The sequence below is a fragment of the Mercenaria mercenaria genome, chromosome 18 (genome assembly GCF_021730395.1).
Source record: "Mercenaria mercenaria strain notata chromosome 18, MADL_Memer_1, whole genome shotgun sequence".
Taxonomy (NCBI): domain Eukaryota; kingdom Metazoa; phylum Mollusca; class Bivalvia; order Venerida; family Veneridae; genus Mercenaria; species Mercenaria mercenaria.
This window is the reverse complement of record NC_069378.1, coordinates 61,434,507-61,457,006: the sequence shown is the minus strand read 5'-3', so window position 1 is coordinate 61,457,006 and position 22,500 is coordinate 61,434,507. Positions and strand designations below refer to the sequence as shown.

The following is a 22,500-nucleotide window of genomic DNA, read 5'->3' as shown; positions in this document are numbered from 1 at the left end:
CTATTAAAGCTTTTGACTTGAAACTCAAAATGTTTATTTTCTATCAAAGTCTTCACCAGGAGACACAATTCCTATAACTCTGTTTTGAATTTTTACATAGTTATGTTCCTTTTTAACTTGGCATTTTTCTGGCAAAGCTCTAATTCAGAAAAGTTGAGCGCGCTGTCTTATGGACAGCTCTTGTTGCTTAGAGTTATACTTATTTGATGTTTTGATAACTTTATCTTTATCTCTTTTATTACTTACATCTTTTGACACAAACATAAGTTATTGTCCAATACTTCAATCCACATTGGAGTCATTAAACACTCCAGTGACTGCTCCAGCCTCCTCAGATGTGCTCATATTCACTATCCAGCATCGAAATAGTCGAGCGCGCTGTCTCCTGTGACAGCTCTTGTGTTGCTATTTCCTACAGATGAAAAGGGTTTTTATTAAGAACATAAGTGGAAATGTAACTTGAGTACATAGAATCTTGATTAAACTGAACTTCATTGTAACAGTAAAGTTACGTTTAAGGGATTATGTTTTAACTCATTTTTGCACACCAGAGATCATCTTTGTCCTTTCTGGTCTCTGTAGCCGATGGTGCTGATTGCCAATCACTTTTGCCTCACCACTGTGGGTTCGAAACCTTACTTGGATTGTAGAAGTTTTTCATTGCTTAAGCCGCTGGCTAATTGAAGGTTGGTGGTCCTATCCAGGTGGCCATCTGTACATGAAATAATGCTTGGGAGAGCACCTAATGTCTTCCTCCACCATGAAAAGCTGTGGAAAACTACCATAATGACCTATTTTTGTACTGGTGTGCCATTAAACTTGACCCCAAAAAGTACATTGGTTCAGTTAACCTAACTAGTGTTCTTCGAATCTGTACCAGTGCTAACCTGTTCTCAGCAAGTAACTGCTAACTTGCTCACATGAAATAGAGGATTGAGACTATGTAGGTGGACAAGGTAAGATTAGTGTTTGTTTGTTTGTTTTGGGTTTAACGCCGTTTTTCAACAGTATTTCAGTCATGTAACGGCGGGCAGTTAACCTAACCAGTGTTCCTGGATTCTGTACCAGTACAAACCTGTTCTCCACAAGTAACTGCCAACTTCCCCACATGAATCAGAGGTGGAGGACTAATGATATCAGACACAATGTCGTTCATCAAATAGTCACGGAGAACATACGCCCCGCCCGAGGATCGAACTAGCGACCCCGAGATCCGTAGACCAACGCTCTTACCTATTGAGCTAATCTGTACCAGTGCTAACCTGTTCTCAGCAAGTAACTGCTAACTTGCTCACATGAAATAGAGGATTGAGCTATGTAGATGGACAAGGTAAGATTAGTGTATAAATACTGAGAATAATGATGTAATTTTCTCTTATCTACAGGGTATTTGGAGTGATAGTTGTAAACCACTGCAGCTGACAAAGGGAAAGAAGGGCAGTTACCCAGCCGCTATGAGACAGGTTCCAGCTCAGCCAATCAAATTTGGCCCGAACATGTACAACACTCGTAAACTCAGTGAGTTGCCGTACCAACTTATACACAGTGATCAGTTGCAGAGAGCACTGGCAGACCTTTTCAGCAATCCTGATTGGCTGTTTGCCAAATGTTGTACTATGACCTTGACCTCCCTCATGGAAGATTTGAGACTAGCAGAAAGGAAATGTGTAGAAAATATAGACAGGAAAAGAGCGGAATTGTTGGCAGTTCAGAAAGAAGGGAAGAAAGTGGAGCCCATTAATGCTGCAAGGTTAAAAATTGATGAAGAGGTGTTCCAAGCGATAAAATTTGTTACAAGGATGGTCCTATTAGCTGCTGATAACACACGAAAGGATCCAGTCAACTTGCCACTTATGGTAAATGATAACGTACTGAATTTGTTGTATCAAATAGTCACTGATATAGTTTTTCTGTTTCATTCCATCACATTTTCCTTGATGCAAGTTGTGCTATATTAATATTTTTGGAGATATCCAGTTTGCTGTTTAATACATTGCAAAGAGTAGAATTTAAAATATTCTTTAACCTTGACTTTTGAAAAGCACATTAATGGTATTTTATTAGCCCATCAGATGGTGGGCTATTCAAATCACTCTGCGTCCGTGGTCCGTCGTCCTTCCGTCCGTCAGTCCGTCCGTCCTTCCGTCCGTTAACAATTTCTCGTTATCGCATCTCCTCAGAAACTACCTGGGGGATTTTGACCAAACTTTGTCAGAATGATGTATTGGTACCGTAGTTGTGTCCCCCTGAAAATCAGACTGGTTCAACAATTTTTTAGTGAGTTATGGCCCTTTGTTTATTTCTATAATTTATATAGATTTATATAGGGAAAAACTTTGAAAATCTTCTTGTCCAAAACCACAGAGCCTAGGGCTTTGATATTTGGTATGAAGCATCATCTAGTGGTCCTCTACCAAGATGATTCAAATTATTTCCCTGGGGTCTAATATGGCCCCGCCCTGGGGGTCACTTGGTTTATATAGACTTATATAGGGAAAAACTTCGAAAAACGTCTTGTTCAAAACCACAGGGCCTAGGGCTTTGATATTTTGTATGTGACATCATCTAGTGGTCTTCTACTAAGATTGTTCAAATTATCCCCCTAGGGTCAAATATGGCCCCGCCCCGGGGGTCACATGGTTTACATAGACTTATATAGGGAAAAACTTTGAAAATCTTCTTGTCCAAACCACAAAGCCTAGGGCTTTGGCATTTGTATTGTAGCATCATCTATTGGTTCTCTACCACTTTTGTTCAAATTATCCCCCTAGGGTCAAATATGGCCCCGCCCTGGGGGTCACATGGTTCATATAGACTTATATAGGGAAAAGCTTTTAAAATCTTCTTGTCAATAACCTACAACATACAAATTTGTATGGTTTTGAGTGGCAAGATGAACCTTGACATGAGTTGACTTTGATTTTGACCTAGTGACCTACTTTCACATTTCTGTAGCTACAGCCTTCAAATTTGGACCACATGCATAGTTTTGTGCACTGAAAAGAACTTTGACCTTGACATTGACCTAGTGATCTACTTTCACATTTTTGAAGGTATAGGCTACAGATTTGGACCACATGCATAGTTTCTTGTTCCGAAATGAAATTTGACCTTGATTTTGACCTAGTGACCTACTTTCACATTTCTCAAGCTACAGCCTTCAAATTTGGACCACCTGCCTAGTTTTGTGTACCGAAACAAACTTTAACCTTTACATTGACCTAGTGACCTACTTTCACATTTTTGAAGGTACAGGCTTCAAATTTGGACCACATACATAGTTCTGTGTTCTGAAATAAAATTTGACCTTGTTTTTGACCTAGTGACCTACTTTCACATTTCTTGAGCTACTTTATTTTGTTGGGTTTATTGTCGCACCGACACAATTTTAGGTCATATGGCGACTTTCCAGCTTTAATGGTGGAGGAAGACCCCAGGTGCCCCACCGTGCACAATTTCATCACGAGCGGGCACCTGGGTAGAACCACCGACCTTCCGTAAGCCAGCTGGATGGCTTCCTCACGTGAAGAATTCTACGCCCCAAATGAGGTTTCGAACCCACATCGATGAGGGGCAAATGGTTTGAAGTCAACGACTCTAACCACTCGGCCACGGAGGCCCCGCTTCTTGAGCTACAGCCTTCAAATTTGGACCACTTGCATAGTTTTGTGTACCGAAATGAACTTTGACCTTAAGATTGACCTAGTGACCTACTTTCACATTTCTGTAGCTACAGGCTTCAAATTTAGACCACTTGCACGTGTACCGAAACAAACTTTGACCTTGACATTGACCTAGTGACCTACTTCCACAGTTTTCAAGCTACAGCCTTCAAATTTGGACCACTTGCATAGTTTTGTGTACCGAAATAAACTTTGACCTTAAGATTGACCTAGTGACCTTCTTTCAAATTTCTCAAACTGCAGCCTTCAAACTTGATGCACATGCATAGTTTTGTGTACAAAGAACTTTGTCCTTGAAATTGATCTAGTGACCTACTTTCACATTTTTCAAGCTACAGCTTTCGTGTTGTGTACGGAAATGAAATTTGACCTTGAGCTAGTCAGTAAGTCTTGAAATTTGGAACACTCAAAAATGGCACATTGGTGGGCGCCAAGATCACACTGTGATCTCTTGTTAACGCTCTTGGTAAACCATTTTGTGGTGATGTAGTGAATACCGTATAGCGGGTTAACTCTGCAGGTTTTTATTTCTGCTAAATCTGCGGGTTAAGGCTGTCACGCAGAAATAAATTCCGCACATTTAAACTATCAGCAGAATTTTTTTTGATGCAGAAATAGACTTTGATATTTCGCTTAATATTAATGACCCGTTATCTTTATCTCACAAGGTTTTCGTCTGCTGTCAAGTTATTCACACCGTATCAATTGTGGTTAATTGCTTTTGTTATTATATCAATCTATTGTCCAGGAATGAATGGTTACCGTTTCGGGCGTGTAATCTTTACAAGTGTATATCACAAAACACTCCAGGTTTATGAAAAGTTAAACAAACTCATTAATTAATGTGTGTTGTAACTGTTGTAACTGAATGGGCTATGAATGGACTATGTACTAGATTTTGCATTTGTATATATTTGTAAATAAATTGTAATTTTTCTACCAGCAGTGTTACATTTTATGAAAATGTCTTTCAAAATGAATTACCAGTACTAGACCTACAGTATTTATTTTTAACTCTGATTTTTGATCATGCACGGTAATGAAAAGAAATCAGATTTAAACATAAATCAGCTGCGCCAAATTCACTGTCCTAGATTCCGACCTAGATCATGCCACCAAGACATAACTAACGTGAACAATATGCATTTGAGTCGTTAATTATGACGCTGTAAATACGGTAGCTATTTCCCATGCACAGAATTTACTTCTGGTTTATGAAAACCGTAAAAAATAATTCCTGCTTTTCTCGAGGGTCGCAGGAATAAAAAACGCAGAAATAAACTAGGCCCATTTTAGGACAAAACAGTAGAATTTTTTGCCCCCAGAATTAACCCGCTATACGGTAGTTTGCAGTAGCTCTGCCAATAGGTCATAGATTGAAACCTGTTGGGTTCACATTTGCGTAAGTGTCTAAGGTACAGCGTGCATATTATGAGTTCTGAAATTCATGTACAGACCATACATATCAAAAAAATTGTTATCATATTTTATCCAGTTATGATTGAAATAGTTACATATACATTGTTGCAATATTAACAGCTGTTGTCTCAGTTGGGACCTAACTACAGAGGGAGTGTTTATATTGAGAAACTCGTGCAACGATGTGAAAAATGGTGCGAGGACTCCGATATCCCATTACTCGTGCCAGCCAGGGAGTGTATGGCCAGGCCTGAAGGAAATCTGCTCTACACATTAAATGTTGATGTTGCTATAGGTATTTTATATTCTAAAATGTACTATAGACATAAATATTGATTGTTGTTTTTATTTCACTGTTACTTGCAAGCAGTACACCCGGCTGTCAAAATTCCAGAAGTTTCCATGGAATGTCTTCGAATTTTCATGGAAGTCCGGACTCTGGAGTATTCGGACAAACTTTCCGGAGCTTGATATGGAATACTGCGGAAAAATGTCCAGGGATTTCCGAAGAACTTTCCATGGACAATTTTCCGGAGTGATTCCACTGCCGTCCGTGAACAATTTTCCGGAGTTATTCCGCAGTCGTCCAGGAAGTTCTGTTGACAGTATTATACAATAGCAATAAATGTGATTTATAGACTTTTTTTGCAGTACATGTACAGTGAGCAATAACACTTCAGTACAAGCAATATGATTTTATTGCATGTGATCACTTTTGCAGTTTCAAACACTATATGATATATATGAACAAGGAAAATGAATCTTTGCCAGTTAAAAGTGACTGATCAGAATATTTTTTAAGCATATACAAAGATTAGTTACACTTAAAGGTGGATAATCAGATTTTGGCCATGTAACGGATTTGTTCGAAACTGTAGCATCTGATCATTTACACTCATTTATGTTTACTTAACACTTAATACAAATTAGATTTTCACTGGAGGTATTTTTAAAATTCATTTTCCTATCCTGGTTGCCCAACCAAGATAGAGTTATTTTATCATAAGTATAAATTTGATAAACATACTTTGCCTAAGGAAATGTATAAATATTAGACATATTGTAATATATTTGTAAAATATTTGCATTAAAAATTATGTGTTTAGATGGAATTCATTAGACACGCAAGTTTGAAAATTTTTTATTACCTCCCTTTGCCTATCTTGGTTGCGCAACCAAGATAGATTGGAAATAAATGAATTCAGAAGCTACACACAGCTTTTAAACTTGCATTTTGGTTCAGATTGTTCAATAGTTGATATGTCTATCAAATGCAAATGTAAAACTAGACATTATATCGAAATAAAAAGAAATACCCAGCTTTTTATATACTTTCATATTAAAGGGGAGTAATTATAAAATTTTATAAAAATAATAAAATATACATTTCAAATAGGAATCTAACTCTATGTAAAAGGTCTTTTTGTTCCTTAAATAATTCTCTACCAGAATATACAAAAAGTAAAAAATGTCATTAAATGTTGTTTAAATGTGATTGACCACCTTTAAATAATAATGAAAGCACTCGAAGAAAGTACCTAAAGATATCTGTTTTCATATATGCATATTATTTATAAAATCTTTGTGAAGCCTTTGTTTATACTTTAGCATTCATTGTTTTATGCTATATAATGACTGATGTACAAATATACATGCATGTGTTAATTAGCATAATTAAAAATGTATGTATTGTTTCATTGGTCAATTATGTAAACAAACTTACTTCAGCAATTTCTATAATCCTCAATATTAACTTTGAACTGAATTACTTCATATAATAAAGTTTCACTAATTTTTACACAACTTGATTACATCAGACTTCCAGTTACACATTTTGAAAATTCCTCTGTAAGATCAGTTGATCTAACTGGCTGAGCTTGATGACATGGTATTCCCAGTCTGATGCTAATTGTTTTCTGATGTGTTTAAAATCCCTTAGAAAATGACAGAGTTATTTTCCAGAGTTAAATGACCAGAATTTTTTCAAAGTGCTACATTTCCACAATGTCGGTGAATATTCCATGAACATTTTGATAGATGTCCAGAGTAATTTCCAGAGATGTCCGTGGAAAACATTTGCAATCACTCTGGACATGTTATATAACAGGTGACTTTTCTGGACTATTCCATGGAAAGTACCTACTTTCCATGGAAGTTTTGCATTTGTCCGCAATTTTTTCACAGTTACTCTGGAATATGTACACCCGGGCAACTAGCAAACTTTATGGAAAATTAGTCATAGATATTCTCTTCATTTACTTTTCAAAATATAATCGGCTATGCAGTGTGAATATGTAATAACAAAAATTTAGTTTAAACGATCAAATGGTGAAATAAAAGCAAAATGGAAATTAGCATTATATATGGAAATTGAGTATGGAATCTCAAAATCACTGAAGGACTTATTTTTGAATTCACTCAGTTTAATATGGTTTCAGGACATTTAGATGATACTTTAGTTTGAGGTAAACTCGCTCCATTTCTAGACAAATGCTTTGTTAGAATTACAATGTTTCCATGATAATGATTTATGAAAAACAATACAGCAGTTTGATATACAGTGCAACCTCTGTAGAGCAACACCCTTTGGGAAATACAAATATTTTCTGTTATGTAGAGGTTGTAATTTTGGAAAGATAAATTTGATAGTATATTTCAGCTTAGGGAAATTTTGATGATGTTGTTATAGAGAGACTTTTGCTTAAGAGAGGGCTGCTCTGGAGAGGTTGTACTGTAGATATAAAACATGAAAAGTGGATAGCAATGGAAAAAATATGTAAATCCTTACAGAGAAGAGAGATAAGCAGAGCAGTAGGACATACCTATGCGAGGACACAATGCAGTTGTATGTAGTGCGTCAGCAGAGCGCTCGGCACGACCAGATTTGCATTCTGGATCTACATGACCATGGATCATGTATTACGAAAGAGGATGTTGGTGTATATGTTAGAAGCATTAAATTTGTTGGTGATAACAGGTAAAATGTTAATACCATGTTTTGTTAAAGGCAAGATGTTTATGAAGTTTTAACTGATTGCTCGGACAGATAATAGTGTTTATAGGTTTATATGCCTTTGATATAAATGATGACAAAATTTGACCATATTAATTTGGGATTTTTTTTCAACATAGAAAATCCAGTTAAATTTTTGCATGCAGCGATCATGCTGTATCTCAGTAACAAGTACACATATTGGATTGAAACTTTTCATCCATTTATAACCAAGGTAGATAAATCTTGGTTGAATATAATTCAAAGTATGGCCCTTATTCAAATCCGTTAGCCGGTTGCGAGCAAAACAGTAAGTGGTGAACAAAACAGTTCTCCGATATTTTTTTCCGGCATCTATATTGGGGAAAGTATTTTCCATCCAAGAATTGTTTGATGCAAAATATGTTAAATATCTTTATTTCTATAAAAAGGAGCATGAACAAAGAACATGTTGGGTGTTTTTCATAAAAGTAATGTATATTCAGTAAGTTATGGCGAGTTAAAAGTGTGTTTTTGTTCAAAAAATGCAAAAACGAAAGTTTATGGGGTTATATTTTAATCACTTTTTAACTAAAGGCTATAGTATTAACGCCAACCTTTAAAATAATGTTTACTCTGAATATTGTCCAACTTTTAATTGACAAAACGCAATATTCAACGAGTTATAGACTTTCAAACATGACATTGTCGAAGGAAAGTGTGGCAACATTGCACTATTCAAAATTATTTGTGTTGCGAGACAGGGCATGTCTTTTGTGATTTTAGTTTGATAAATGGTCTAAGAAGTAATATCAGGCTCGTTACTCATTGTAATCTGACAAAAGCAATCGGTACTAGCTCAGCAATGTCTCAGTGAGTGAAAATTTGGACAGACGTAAGCCTTGGATTTAGTACCTTTATCTGTAGACATTTGCGTAGTTTTAATAGCCACGGTAAAGCAAAGTGTATTGTGTCTGTTTAAGGATTTATTATTTATAATGTTTGAAGAGTACAGCATAGATGATATAAAGCATTTCTTATGCATACACTGATGTAAAATACACAAATGTTAATTATATACATCGCCAGTCCATAGTTGATACTATTTTACAAGTATATTTTGAAAAAGAACGTAATTTTGGATTTTCATATAATGCCATGCCGGCCGGTGGCATACATCTACTGAATAACTCGGGGCATGTCAGTTTTGCTCGAGGTCTGAATGCAACCAATCCATAAATAGTTTATTACATGAGATCAGAAATAGATTTTCAAGTTTTGTTAAATACGGAACACCGCTTGTTCGCCCACCATCATCAGATGGTGGACTGTTCAAATCACTCTGCGTCCGTGGTCCGTCGTCCTTACGTCCGTCCTTCTTTCCGTTAACAATTTCTCGTTATCGCATCTCCTCAGAAACTACTGGGGAGATTTTGACCAAACTTTGTCAGAATGATGTATTGGTACCCTAGTTGTGTCCTCCTGAAAACCAGAGTGGTTCAACAAATTTTGAGTGAATTATGGCCCTTTGTTTATTTTTATAATTTACATAGATTTATATAGGGAAAAATCTTCTTGTCCAAAACCGCAGGGCCTAGGGCTTTGATATTTAATATGGTGCATCATCTAGTGGTCCTCTACCAAGATTTTTCAAATTATCTCCCTAGGGTCAAATATAGCCCAGTCCCGGGGGTCACATGGTTTATATAGACTTATAAAAAAAACCTTTTTGTTCAAAACCACAGAGCCTAGTGCTTTGATATTTTGTGTGTGACATCATCTAGTGGTCCTCTACTAAGATTGTTCAAATTATTCCCCTAGGGTCAAATATGGCTCTGCCCTGGGGGTCCAATGGTTCACATAGATTCAGTGTTGTTATATTTTCTGGTCCTTTGGGATCATGGAGTCCATTCAAATAATGTGTAATAGAGTTCCGCTTAAGCCGGTGCTAGAGGGCGTGAGAGGTGTTGCATATTTCATTACCTCTCATGAACAGACTTAATCAAACCGAGACTGCTATTATTCTGCTTGGTTGCATTCTTTGCTTCCAAAGGATCTTTTTACAGATTTTATTACATTGACTGATATAGGGAAAAACTTTGAAAATCATCTTGTGCAAAACCACAAAGCCTATGGCTTTGATATTTGTAATGTAACATCATCAAGTGGTTCTCTATCAAGTTTGTTCAAATTATCCCCATAGAGTCAAATATGGACCCACCCGGGGGTCACATGGTTTATATAGACTTATATAAGGAAAAACTTTAAAAATCTTCTTGTCCATTCAAATTTAAATTTGGACCACGTATAGTTTTGAGTGGCAAGATGAACCTTGACATGAATTGACCTTGATCTTGACCTAGTGACCTACTTTCGCAATTCTGCAGCTACAACCTTCAAATATGGACCACATGCATAGGTTTGTGTACCGAAATAAACTTTTACCTTGACATTGACCTACTTTCACATTTTGAAGTTACAGGCTTCAAATTTGGACCACATGTTATTTTGTGTTCCGAAATGAAATTTGACCTTGATTTTGATCTAGTGACCTACTTTCACATTTCTCGAGCTACAGTCTTCAAATTTGATGCACATGCATAGTTTTGTGTACCGAAATGATCTTTGACCTTTACATTGATCTAGCGACCTACTTTCAAATTTCTGTAGCTGCATACTTCAAATTTGAACCACATGCATTGGATTGTGTACCGAAATAAACTTTGACCTTGACATTGACCTAGTGAACCGCCTCGGTAGCCTAGTGGTAGAGCGTCCGCTTCGAGTGCGGGAGGTCATGGGTTCGATCCCCGGCCGCGTTATACCAAAGACGTAAAAAATGGTACTAGTAGCTTCCTCGCTTGGCGCTCTGCATTAAGGGGATAGTGCTAGGACTGGTCAGCCCGGTGTCAGTATAATGAGACTAGGTGGGATATCATGCCACGTGTCTACGGCATGATATTCCAGTGAGGCAGCACTATAAAGTTGGGCACTGTGCTCAGTGCTACAAGTAGACACCGTCGTTTATATGACTGAAAAATTGTTGAAAAAGACGTTAAACCCGAACACACACACACACATTGACCTAGTGACCTACTTTCACATTTTCGAAGGTACAGGCTTCGAATTTGGACCACATGCATAGTTTTGTGTTCCGAAATGAAATTTGACTGATTTTTACCTAGTGACCTACTTTCACATTTCTCAAGCTGCAGACTTTAAATTTGAAACACATGCATAGTTTTGTGTACTGAAATGAACTTTAACCTTGAAATTATTCTAGTGACCTACTTTCACATTTCTCAACTACAGCTTTCAAATTTGGACCACATGCATGGATCACATTCACAGTTTTGTGTACCGAAATGAACTTTGACCTTGATTTTGACATTGAAATTTGGAACATTCAAAAATGGCTCAGTGGTGGGCGCAAAGATCACTCTGTGATCTCTTGTTTACTTTTTAGCGTCACATATACATTTCATATGAATCTCTGCATAAAAAAAGTGTCTTGAAATTTCTTTTTCCTTTGTGTTAGACTTGAAATTTCCACTTCTGATGTTAAAAATTTTAATTTCAACTACTGTTGTTTTAGACTTTAAATTTTGACAAACGTTCTTTAACACTTGAAATTTTAACAGATTTTGACTTCCATTGTTTTATATGAAATTTTAGGCTTGAACCTACAATGTTTTACATTTTGTTTGATGTATATTTTTTTCTCAGATATATGCTGCTAGATGTCTACACGAAAAACGATCAGTATGATCCAGAGTCAGAGGAAAGATTGTATGAATCTTCTACTTCCTCACCTGTTACCTTTGACCCGAAACCAAACCATATAGCAGTCTCTTCTACTGGCAGGATCATTGCATGTTCGACAGGTAACATATACAATGAAATCATTCAACCTTTAGCCTGCTTGTGGCAAGTGATTCTGATGATGTAGGTGGTGATGATGAACAACTATTTTAAGTTTGAATCAAATCCCTTGTGAATTAACAGATATAGTGAAAATGCACCAAAATCAACATAAAATTCTAAGTAAAAAGGGGGCAAAATTCATGAAAAACTGGTGCTAGAGTTATGGACCTTGTGTCATATGATGTGGGTGATGATGTGGAACAACTATTTTAAGTTTGAATCAAATCCATTTAGTACTAATTGAGATAAAGCAAAATGCACCAAAACTTTAATCTGAAATTTTAAGTAAAACGGGGGGATAATTCATGAAATATTTGGACCAGAGTTATGACTCTTGTGCCATATGATGTGGGTGATGATGAGGAATAACTATTTTAAGTTTGAAGCAAATCCATCAAGTTATAACAAAGATAAAGAGAATGTGCATCAAAACTTTAACCAAAGTGCGGACGCGGAAGGACGCCGACGCTGGGAAGAGTAAGATAGCTCTCTATACTTTGTATAGTCGAGCTAAAAATGGTAATAGTAGCTTCCTCGCTTGGTGCTTAGCATTAAGAGGATAGTGCTAGGACTGCTCAGCCCAGTGTCTGTATAATGTGACACATCTCCTGGCCCAAAACATTTTGTCTTTTCAACAGAGAAGGTTCACATGTAAGTAGGTTTCTCATAAACAACGGGACTGGATGCTTTCAAAGTCTGCAAAAGTCTTTGCATCTTTAAAAACAACAAGCCAGGTTACATTATTCTAGCTTACATTTGTCAAAATTATGTTCCTTTTAAACTTAGAAATTTTGGTGAACGTTTTACATAAATTTTTGTTCCTCAGAAACTACTGGACCAAATCTTTTCATTTGTATAATGAGATAACCTCACATGACAAGTTGCAGAAACCTAGCTTACATTTTCTTCAAATTATGCACTTTTTATTAGGTATTGTTGTGAATATTTTGCATGTAAGCAGTTTTCTCACAAATTGCTGGATAGAATGTTTCCAAACTCTACACAAGTCTTTGGCATCATCAGTTGACCTCAGGGCAAGTAAAGTAACACTGGCTTACGTGTACAAGTCTTTTGCATCATATATCACTGTTCTGACAACTTACAGTCCCTATTCTTTATTTATTTCCCTTTTCCTTTTGTTTAGACAGTGGCATTTTTATTATTTTCAGCTTAATGCTTCATTTCAGGAAATGTGGTAATGCTGTACAAGAAAGATAAGCATTCCAGACCTCAGTCATTTTTCAAAGCTAAGGTACATGAGCATGATGTGACTGCCCTTATTATCTCCCCAGATGAAACTCTTCTGGTTACCACAGATATGGAGAAAACTATTTTTGAGAAAAAATTTGTCACCATATCTGTGGTAAAAAAACAAAAATACACTAGAACAACTTGTGTGTATGATTTAAAAGCTAAGAAGAAAATACATGACATTGCTACAACGATAGATGTAAATAGATGGAGTTTGGTCAGTCGAAAAAATCTTCTGGTTACAAGAATGTCAGGTCACAAAAATAAAGGGACCATAATTGTCTGTGACCTAGCAGATGGGAAAGTCATACAGGAAGTGGTCGTGAATGAAACATACAAGTTAGAAAAGTTGCAGTTTCATTCATCAGAAGAGTTTGTTTTTATATACTACCAAGACAGAATCAGTAATGGAATCAACAGTCAATATGCAGAGCTTGTTAATATCAGTTCCGGTAAAAGGTTCGGCAAATGTCCAGAAGAGTTCAAAGGACCATACTCGGGTGGACAGGTTTTTGGATCAGACAGTTTGTACTACACTATTTGCCACTGGAATAGCAGTGAAGTTTCTGTCCTTTTTGCAGGTATATTTGTTTTCAATATTGCTGTTAAATGGTTATATTGTCTTCATGAAAGATGTAATATAGCTTCTGATTGTATGTAATTGCCTTAATGTGTCAAGATTTTTACATGATTAAAGGCGTGATTATGTGTAACAAATATACAATATATGAGATCTATGAACGAAATGTGTTCCAAACAGCTATGTACTCTCAGATTATACAGAAAATGTGTTTCTCTTGTTAACATGGACATGCATTTGTATTTATGTATGGGGGACTATGTCAGCTCTTTAAGCAAAAAACCCCACCAGCATCAGGTATAAGACAGAAGTTTGGTTATCTCAAAGTACATGTAAAATACATGGCACCTTGGAAATTTAGATATAGAGTTACAATTGTATGTACCTTTCAAAGAAATGTGATTGCGTAATGTCAAAAGTTTTTTAGTGTGTTCATTTCTAAGAAACAAATATTTTAGGTCAAGTGAGCAACCCTCTTGATGAAGCTGTTGTTATACACGTTTTGACTGGTCACAATCGGCCTGTCACAGAGTTTGTTGTTCCCACCAGTTTGGACATGCTACTTACGGTCTCACTGGATAATACAATCAAGGTACAGGATTTTGAAAGTTACGCCAATGCTTCTTCATCTTGTTGGTGTTCTACAGGTTAGACAAAACATGTCATTGCAACAAATCCGAAAATCTGTGCTATGATTGTATAAAGGGTTCTGTTGATGTATAATCGGGGAAAAATCATGTTTTGTCAACGTGTTATTACGTGAAAGGCTGTATAATGGATTGTGAACTTCTTATACGTCAGGAAGCCATCTTTCTGCCATTGTACCAAGGTACCTCCCCCCTCTACCTGAAATAGAGTTAAGAGATGCACTTTGGGTCTTCTGCATTACTGAAGCTGAATAGCAACCTTGACCTACTGACCTTCTTTCTTATTTTTTTAAGATACAGGGGTGAAATTTGGATGACATGTACAGTTTGGCACACCGATCTTAAGACTGATTTTCAGTAACCTTGAATTTGACCTACTGGCCTACTTTCTTGTTTTTTAAGATACAGCCTTGAAATTTGGATGACATGTACAATTTTGCACACCGATCTTAAAACTGATTTTTAGTAACCTTGAATGTGACCTACTGACCTATTTTCTTGATTTTTAAGATACTGCGTTGAAATTTGGATGGCATGTATATTTTTGCATGTCGATCTTTAAACAGACTTTCTCTGATCATCACTCTGACCTACTGACCTACTTTCTTGTTTTCTAAGCTACAGCAAAAGGATTTAGTCCACCTGTAATATTTTTTACAGATTTCAAAAGTAATCTTACATAATCTTAACCTTGACCCACTCTCCTAATTTTCTTGTTTTTGAAGCTTTAGCTATATAATTGTTCAAGCAAACAACTCTACTCAGATGAGCGGTATATGGCCATCATGGCCCTCTTGTTTAGTAACTGTTTTAAATTTTGCAGGTATGGGACTTAAAGACCATATTAGGACATTTTCACTCGGAGTTGTCTGCGATAGAGCTGCAGATGGCAAAGAACAACTCGCCTATATATGGTCAGAGCCATGTTGGTGATGATCAGCAAACATTTAACCTCTCGGATATAGTGACACATTTTAAACCTGCAGATACTGGAGCCCGACTAGAGACTACAAGGCTCGCATTTAACAGGTATTTTCTTTAATATTAACTTCAGTCTGTGAAATCATTAACCATTAGCCTGCTGGTGGCAAATGATTCTGCCTTTGCGACCTGCACAGACCAAGATCAGTCTGCACCTCTGTCCAGGCTGCTCGTGGTCTACACTGTTCACTCTTCAGTCAGTAAATTTTCAGTAAACACCCCTTCGATTAATTAATGGTTATGTCCAAATTTAATGATGAACCATTCATTTTAGAAATTTATTAGGCTAAAGGTATATGTAAATATTCATGGGAGACTTGTTTTAATGGATTTTGTTGTTTGGTCAATTCACGAAATCAAATCTTATGAACAAGTTAAATCCCTATTCATTTAACCTTGAAAAGATATATATTCCCAAAAAAATTGACCAAAACCAAAAAATGCCAAGTTTCAAGGTATGTGAATTTTGTGAATACTGTATAGAGTGTGTAACACTAACATGTAAAGGACTAAATTTCATGGATTTCATTAAAACAACAAAATTAATTTCCAAGGAAAACTCGGAATGTCCTGAATAGTGCTAAAACTTTATTTCAAAGCTTAGACAAATTAAGTATGTTCACTTTTAAGATATCTGGTCCACAAATAAGTAACATTTCAATGCCTGGTGACCCCATGTTGTTTTGGTATTATTTGAAAGAGTTGTGTCTACTGAACAAAAATAAGTGAATAAGATGGCCATAAATAATATGCATGAATCATTATTGTCATGTTTTTGTTGTTGTTTTTTTGATGGCGAAATGATAAATCTTACACTATAGTAACTGGATTTCAGTTAAAGTATCATTGAAGATTACTGGTTATAAAGGAAAAAAGTAAAGTCTGTAACATTTTTATGTATATATATATATATTCTTTTTCAGTAGAAAATACACTTTCAAATGATACCAGTTATATGAGCTTAATTTTACCAGGCATCAATATTTGATATATTTTAATAGCACTGTTATAATAGAACTTGCTTATTTGTGGATTGGATATTTAAGTTTTGACTCGGCGGCCCTAGGTTGTAGTTTCAGATGCTCTTGTTTACCAGTCCAGAGGTCTTGAGTTTGATACCCTGTAGTGGTGGATATTCACTACACAAATTTAAGAGAACACAAGAAAATTATTAATAAAGGCTATAGCCAATAGGTTAAAGAAAATACTTGCAAAACTAATAAACCCAGATCAAACTGGTTTATGAAAAGACGATACATTGAAGAAAATGTTAGGCTAATTTTTAGAGTTATCGATTACATTCAAAACAACAATTTGAAAGGGTTTATTATTATTTTCTGATTATGAAAAGGCTTTCGATACTTTAAATCATTATTTTTTAATACCGTGTCTTAAACATTTTAATTTTGGGGATAGCTTAGTGAGATGGATTGAAACCTTTTACGGATGTTTTGTACAAAAGTGGAAAATTTTAATTTTATAAGCGATTTTTTGCGGTTCAAAGAGAATTTACCTCTGAATCAGGAGGGGTAGAGTTAGACATCTTTAAAAATACCGAGTTACATGCGGTAAAAGTTCTCTATTTTGCCTTCATTCTTTAGATTACATATTGTGGTAGAAATGCAGGTATGTCTTACTTCTGCCTCAAAGTTATTTTTGAATGAAGTGAGCAAAATTCAAAACATACCCACAGGCACCCTAGAAAAAATGATATTTACAGTTTTATTTTGTGTTTTATAATTGTTTAACAATAGTTTGAGGTTTCTTTTATCAAAATTAATGCTGTAATGAATTCTCTACAAACGTTTTAGATAGTGGCCATCACATTGAAATTTGTCTCTTCTTGAGCTTGAGGAAATACCATAAATTATACAAAATTTACAAAATGGCACGGTAAAAGATGTTTAAAATTTGCAACACAGTGCGAAACATGGTCAACTTTAAGAATATACCAAGCAAATGCCAGTTTGTAAACATTACTATTAGGGGTCCAATACCTTAAGAGAGGTGTACGACAAGGATGTATCCTTTCTACTACATTATTTATTCTCTATATGGAAATATTATCAAATTAAATCTGAAATGATGATAGTATTAAAGGAATCATTGTAAATAGTTCAGAAATGAAACAAACTCTGCGCCGATGATGCAACGTATGTTAATAATGTTGATGTTTAAAAAGAATATTTTGAAAATCTTGTTACTGTAGTTACAGAATTTCGGAAAATATCAGGATTGCAATTAAATTTAAAGAAATCGGTAGTATTAAGACTTGGAACTTTAAAAGAAAGTAACTTAAAATTTTGTGTAGATAAACATTTCTTACGGACCTCAGAAAGTGCAAAAACTGTGGGATTTACATTTACTGCAAATCACCTAAAACATGTGTTGTGATAATTTATATGTATATACATATCAGTGATATGTATATACATATAATATAGGCTAACATAGAAGAAACCTAACTCTGTACTTTTACAGACACACTTGAAGCCTTGTACACAGACCTGTGAACGCTTTAGGGTCAATGACCCTCTTGTTTTGTATGAGTTACTTCTCTTTTATATGATAAAGTACAGTACATTTGATTTTATATCAGTTTTCCCACTGTTTTTAACATGAAATTATGTTTTAAGTAAGATGATTGGTATTGATAGATATATAAAAGCAGTAAACAATTGTAAACTTGTAGAATGCAAACCCAAGCACAAGTATAAGTTAATGGTTTATATAGGTAAATGCAGCATTACTATGGTTACAACACTTTAGGTTGATATGTAATGCAGCACTGTATCAACAGTAGAATAAACTTTTTCTGGTGTGTAATTGACTAATTGTTATTTTAGTATCTTATAAATGTCATGCGTTGTAAATTAATTACCTCCCTGTAATATGACAAAATACTTCACTACATTTTTAATAGCTCACCTGAGGGTGAAATTTTGTGGTCAGTGATTGTCCGTTGTCCGTCAACACCTCCCAGCCTAAACCACTAGTCCAATTTTGATGAAACTTTACAAGAATGTTCCTTGCATGATCCTCATTAAAAATTAGTCACAGAAATGCTCTGGTTGCCATGGCGAACGAAAGGAAAAACTTAAAAAATCTTCTTGTCCAAAACCACAGTAGCTATGGTTTTGATATTTGGTATGTGGCATCATCTAATGGTCCTTTACCAAGTTTGTTGACCCCTAGGTCAAATATGACCCCGTCCTGTGGGGTGTGGGTCATATGGTTTACAAAAATTTATTTAGGGAAAACCTTTGAAAATCTTCGTCAGAAACGCAGGGCCTAGGGCTTTGATATTTGGTATGTAGCATCATCTATTGGTCCTTTACAGAGTTTGTTCAAATTATCCCCCTAGGATAAAATATGGCCCCGCCCTGGGGGTCATATGGTTTACATAGATTCATATTGGGAAAACCTTTGAAACTCTTTTTGTCCAAAACAACAAGGCCTAGGGCTTTGATATTTGATATGTAACATCATCTAGTGGTCCTCTACCAAGATTGTTTAAATTATCCCCCTAGGGTCAAATATGTACCCGCCCCGGAAGTCAAATGGTTTATATAGACTTGTAGAGTAAAAACACTTTGAAAATTTTCTTGTCAAAAAACACAGGACCTAGGGTTTTGATATTTGGTATGTGACATCATCTAGTGGCTCTCTACCAAGATTGTTCAAATTATGCCTCTGTGGTGAAAAGAGGCCCTGCCGCGGAGGTCACAAGTTTTACATAGACTTGTATAGGAAAAAAACTATAAAAATCTTCTTGTCTTAAACCACAAGACCTAGGACTTTGATATTTGGTATGTAGTATTGCCTGGTGATCCTTTACCAAGATAGTTCAAATTATTACCCTAGGTTGAAAAGAGGCCTCGCCCCGGGGTCCCAATTTTAAATTTGCTTTATGAATTTTTTGTTGTTTTAAATTTAAAAACTTTGAATTTAAGTATGAAGGGTTTTCTCATGTCAAAATCTTAGTTTACATGTTGCCAGCATTGTAATGGCAAAAGCATGTAGTATCTTTGATTTATTACGACCTCACAACATTGCACCATTTCTATACACCCAAATGGACATATTATGTTAGTCCTAGGTGTATGTCTGACTCTCCGTTAGCAGTTTCATATTTCCTCATAACTTTTGAACCCGTTGATGGATTTGAAAGAAACTTGACACAAATGTTAACCACATCGAATAACATGCAAACACATGTTTTTCATAGCTCACTTCAAAGCCGAGGTCACACTTGCAGGTCAAACGTCACATTAATGTATTTCATTTCCACTTTGTGGCTATTAAACTGCTAGAAATCTTTTAAAAACCTGACACTAATGTTCACCACGTCAATACAATGTGTGTAACTCATGTTCTGGATCACTTGCTTCGACGTAAGATCACACTTAGGGTCAAAGATCATTCCTTTCTAACTGTTTAACACCTTGAAAGATTTCAAAGAAACTTGACACAAATATTCACCACTTCCAGACGGTGTGTAAATTGCATGTTCTACATGGCTAGCCAGAAAATTAATGTCACACTTAGATATCTAAGGTCGTACCTTCAGGCATATATTGCTCGGCATTACTGTGCTTTTTTATATCAGGTATATATTTAGTGCTACTGTACATTGTGTCTTTTATGCACTGCAAATTTTAAAAGAGAAGTCATTCTATTCACGTTTATTCATCGCAAAGAAAAGTTGGGTTTTTTGCAGATTTGATAATTTTTCAAAACTTACTTCATTATTAGCTCAGCTTAAAAATACATTTGTTATAAGCTCAACTTAAAAATATATTTGTCTTGTTTTGTTCAAATACATGCTTTGATAATAATATAACTGTTTTAGATTACAATATGAACCTGTGGCCTGTGTTGTCATAGTATCTTATGTTACATCTTATCCATAGAATAATAGAATTGTTTACTTGTACTCTTCAAAAATATATTTACTTGAATTCTTTTTAGATTAATGCAACTTCTGTGTGTTTAACTGAACTGTTTAAACACTACTCTGAGCTATTTTACTCGCCTCTATCCCCCCCCCCCCCCCTCAAAAAAAATATGTATGTTGCATCATATAGTTCCTTCGACACAAATATCACTCAGGTGAGCGATATAGGGCCATCTTGGCCCTCCTGTTTAGTTTTCTTTACCACTTTAAAATAGAATCACATTAAATCATTTAAATACATATTGCATTTGAAAGCATTCACCAATTGTAGATTTCCATACATTTTCAAACTTCATAATGTCTTTATGAATTATATGTTATATAGTTATGACTTACGTACATTGTTCATATGTTGCCCTGTTACTTAGAATATGTTGTATTGGCATGCAATATGTTTTGTGAAAAATGTTCCTAGGCGGGGGATGTTGGTAACTCTGTTACAGATTTTTGTTTCTCTTGTTCACGATGTATGATCTTAATGAAACCGGTCAGGGTAGCCAACAGCACATCACATCCACCTTTGCTCATACCCTGTTAAATGGTACTAAAACAAATATTATAGGTTTTGTGACAGCGTGTATGTTGGTACTGATAATGGCAAGCTGCAACTGTACGATGTCGACACAGCCGAGCTCAAGATTACCTCAGATCTTGATGTAGGTTGTGTTCAGTTGATACAGCTCTCCAAAAATGGTAGATACATGTTGGTGGCCGGAAGCAAGAAGAAAATACATATAGAGGACCTGTTGTGTAAGTAACATGATAAGTGGCATTCTGAAGTTTAGACACTATTTTCTTTTCAGTGTAAACACAGGCTGTAGTATCATATCCTGCTGAAACATCTTCTAATGATGCAGTTCCACTTTTCACAGCTGAATTGTATATTTATTATAAAAAGAGTGGAATGATACAACTATGACATCCATAAAATTTATACCCGCGCAAATCGAATCATTTTGATTGCTGTTGGAAATGAACATTAGGGTACAAAAGAAGTATATGGATGTCTGCATGTGTCACTGTAAAATCACTATTCTTGCTGGGTCAAATTTCAGATTTGAAATTTGAGTATGTTTGCGATGTTTAATATTTGCGAAATTGTTAAAATGGTATCCTACTTTAATTTGAATTATACTAATGGTACGGTAAATATTTATACGAGGATTAATTTTTTATGAGATGCACGGCTTCGCGAATATAGCGAAAATTAAACCCTGGCGAAAATTTCTGCTTTTACAGTGTATGGAGATGCACTTTGGGACAATGTCCTGATGTCATTTAACAGTTGGGGCAGATATTGGATACAGCATATTTTCACATTTTGAGTACTGTAAAAGTCTTATATTTCACGTGTTTTGCGAATTCTGATTTTTCGCGAGTTTTTTCAATTCGCGATTTGCAACATTGGCCTTCTCCGCCAATATTTAGACAGACATTTATTTAGACAGATGAATTCGCGGGAAGGTTCATTTGCGAAATTTCGCGAAAAATAACAGTCTCGCGAAAAAATTATGCTTTTACAGTATTTAGACTGATGATGTTGACTTCTAAATATCATACAGATAAGTGTTTTTCTTTCTTAGAATATAACTAGGACTGAAATTAATTTTTAGCTCAAAATCAGTCGGTTTTAGAGGCAAGAGGGGGAATATCGTGCATGGCAGAGAGTAATAATATACTTGTAGCAGGATCAGCGGGTATGGCGGCAAAAGGACGTGTTTGGAATATAGAAACAGGTATTTCAAACTTTTTTGTTTGATAGAAATGTTTATGGTTAGTATTAGTTTTTGATTATTGCTATTTTCTTAAATTGCAGCACCCATCAATTTAAAAGAAATGTGCTGCTGTTAACATAATTGTTACATCAAATTTCTGTAATTGTGCTAATATTTGCATCCTTTACATCCATAATGAATGTGCATATGTCAGATTTCATAACTGAGGCTTAAATAGATGGGTTTTTTAGCTCACCTGAGATCACGCTGTGTCTGGCGTCCGTCCGTCCGTCTAGTCGTCCGTCGTTAGCATTTGTGTTTAAACGAAATCTCCTCCAAAACCAATGAATGGATTTTGATGAAACACGGCTA

General features: G+C 35.6%; 1 protein-coding gene across 2 annotated transcripts in view; it reads left to right on the top strand.

Annotated features, from left to right (window-relative positions):
- The window catches only part of LOC123538788 (NACHT domain- and WD repeat-containing protein 1-like), a 69,158-nt gene that overhangs the window by 28,987 nt on the left and 17,671 nt on the right, over window positions 1–22,500 (top strand). For both annotated transcript variants that reach the window (XM_045323166.2, XM_053530369.1), the window contains exons 11-19: window positions 1,386–1,856; window positions 5,223–5,397; window positions 7,893–8,079; window positions 11,800–11,957; window positions 13,185–13,829; window positions 14,287–14,420; window positions 15,299–15,504; window positions 20,976–21,163; window positions 22,027–22,149. In XM_045323166.2, coding sequence (XP_045179101.2) covers window positions 1,386–1,856; window positions 5,223–5,397; window positions 7,893–8,079; window positions 11,800–11,957; window positions 13,185–13,829; window positions 14,287–14,420; window positions 15,299–15,504; window positions 20,976–21,163; window positions 22,027–22,149 — 2,287 coding nt within the window. The remainder of the gene's footprint in view (window positions 1–1,385; window positions 1,857–5,222; window positions 5,398–7,892; window positions 8,080–11,799; window positions 11,958–13,184; window positions 13,830–14,286; window positions 14,421–15,298; window positions 15,505–20,975; window positions 21,164–22,026; window positions 22,150–22,500) is intronic.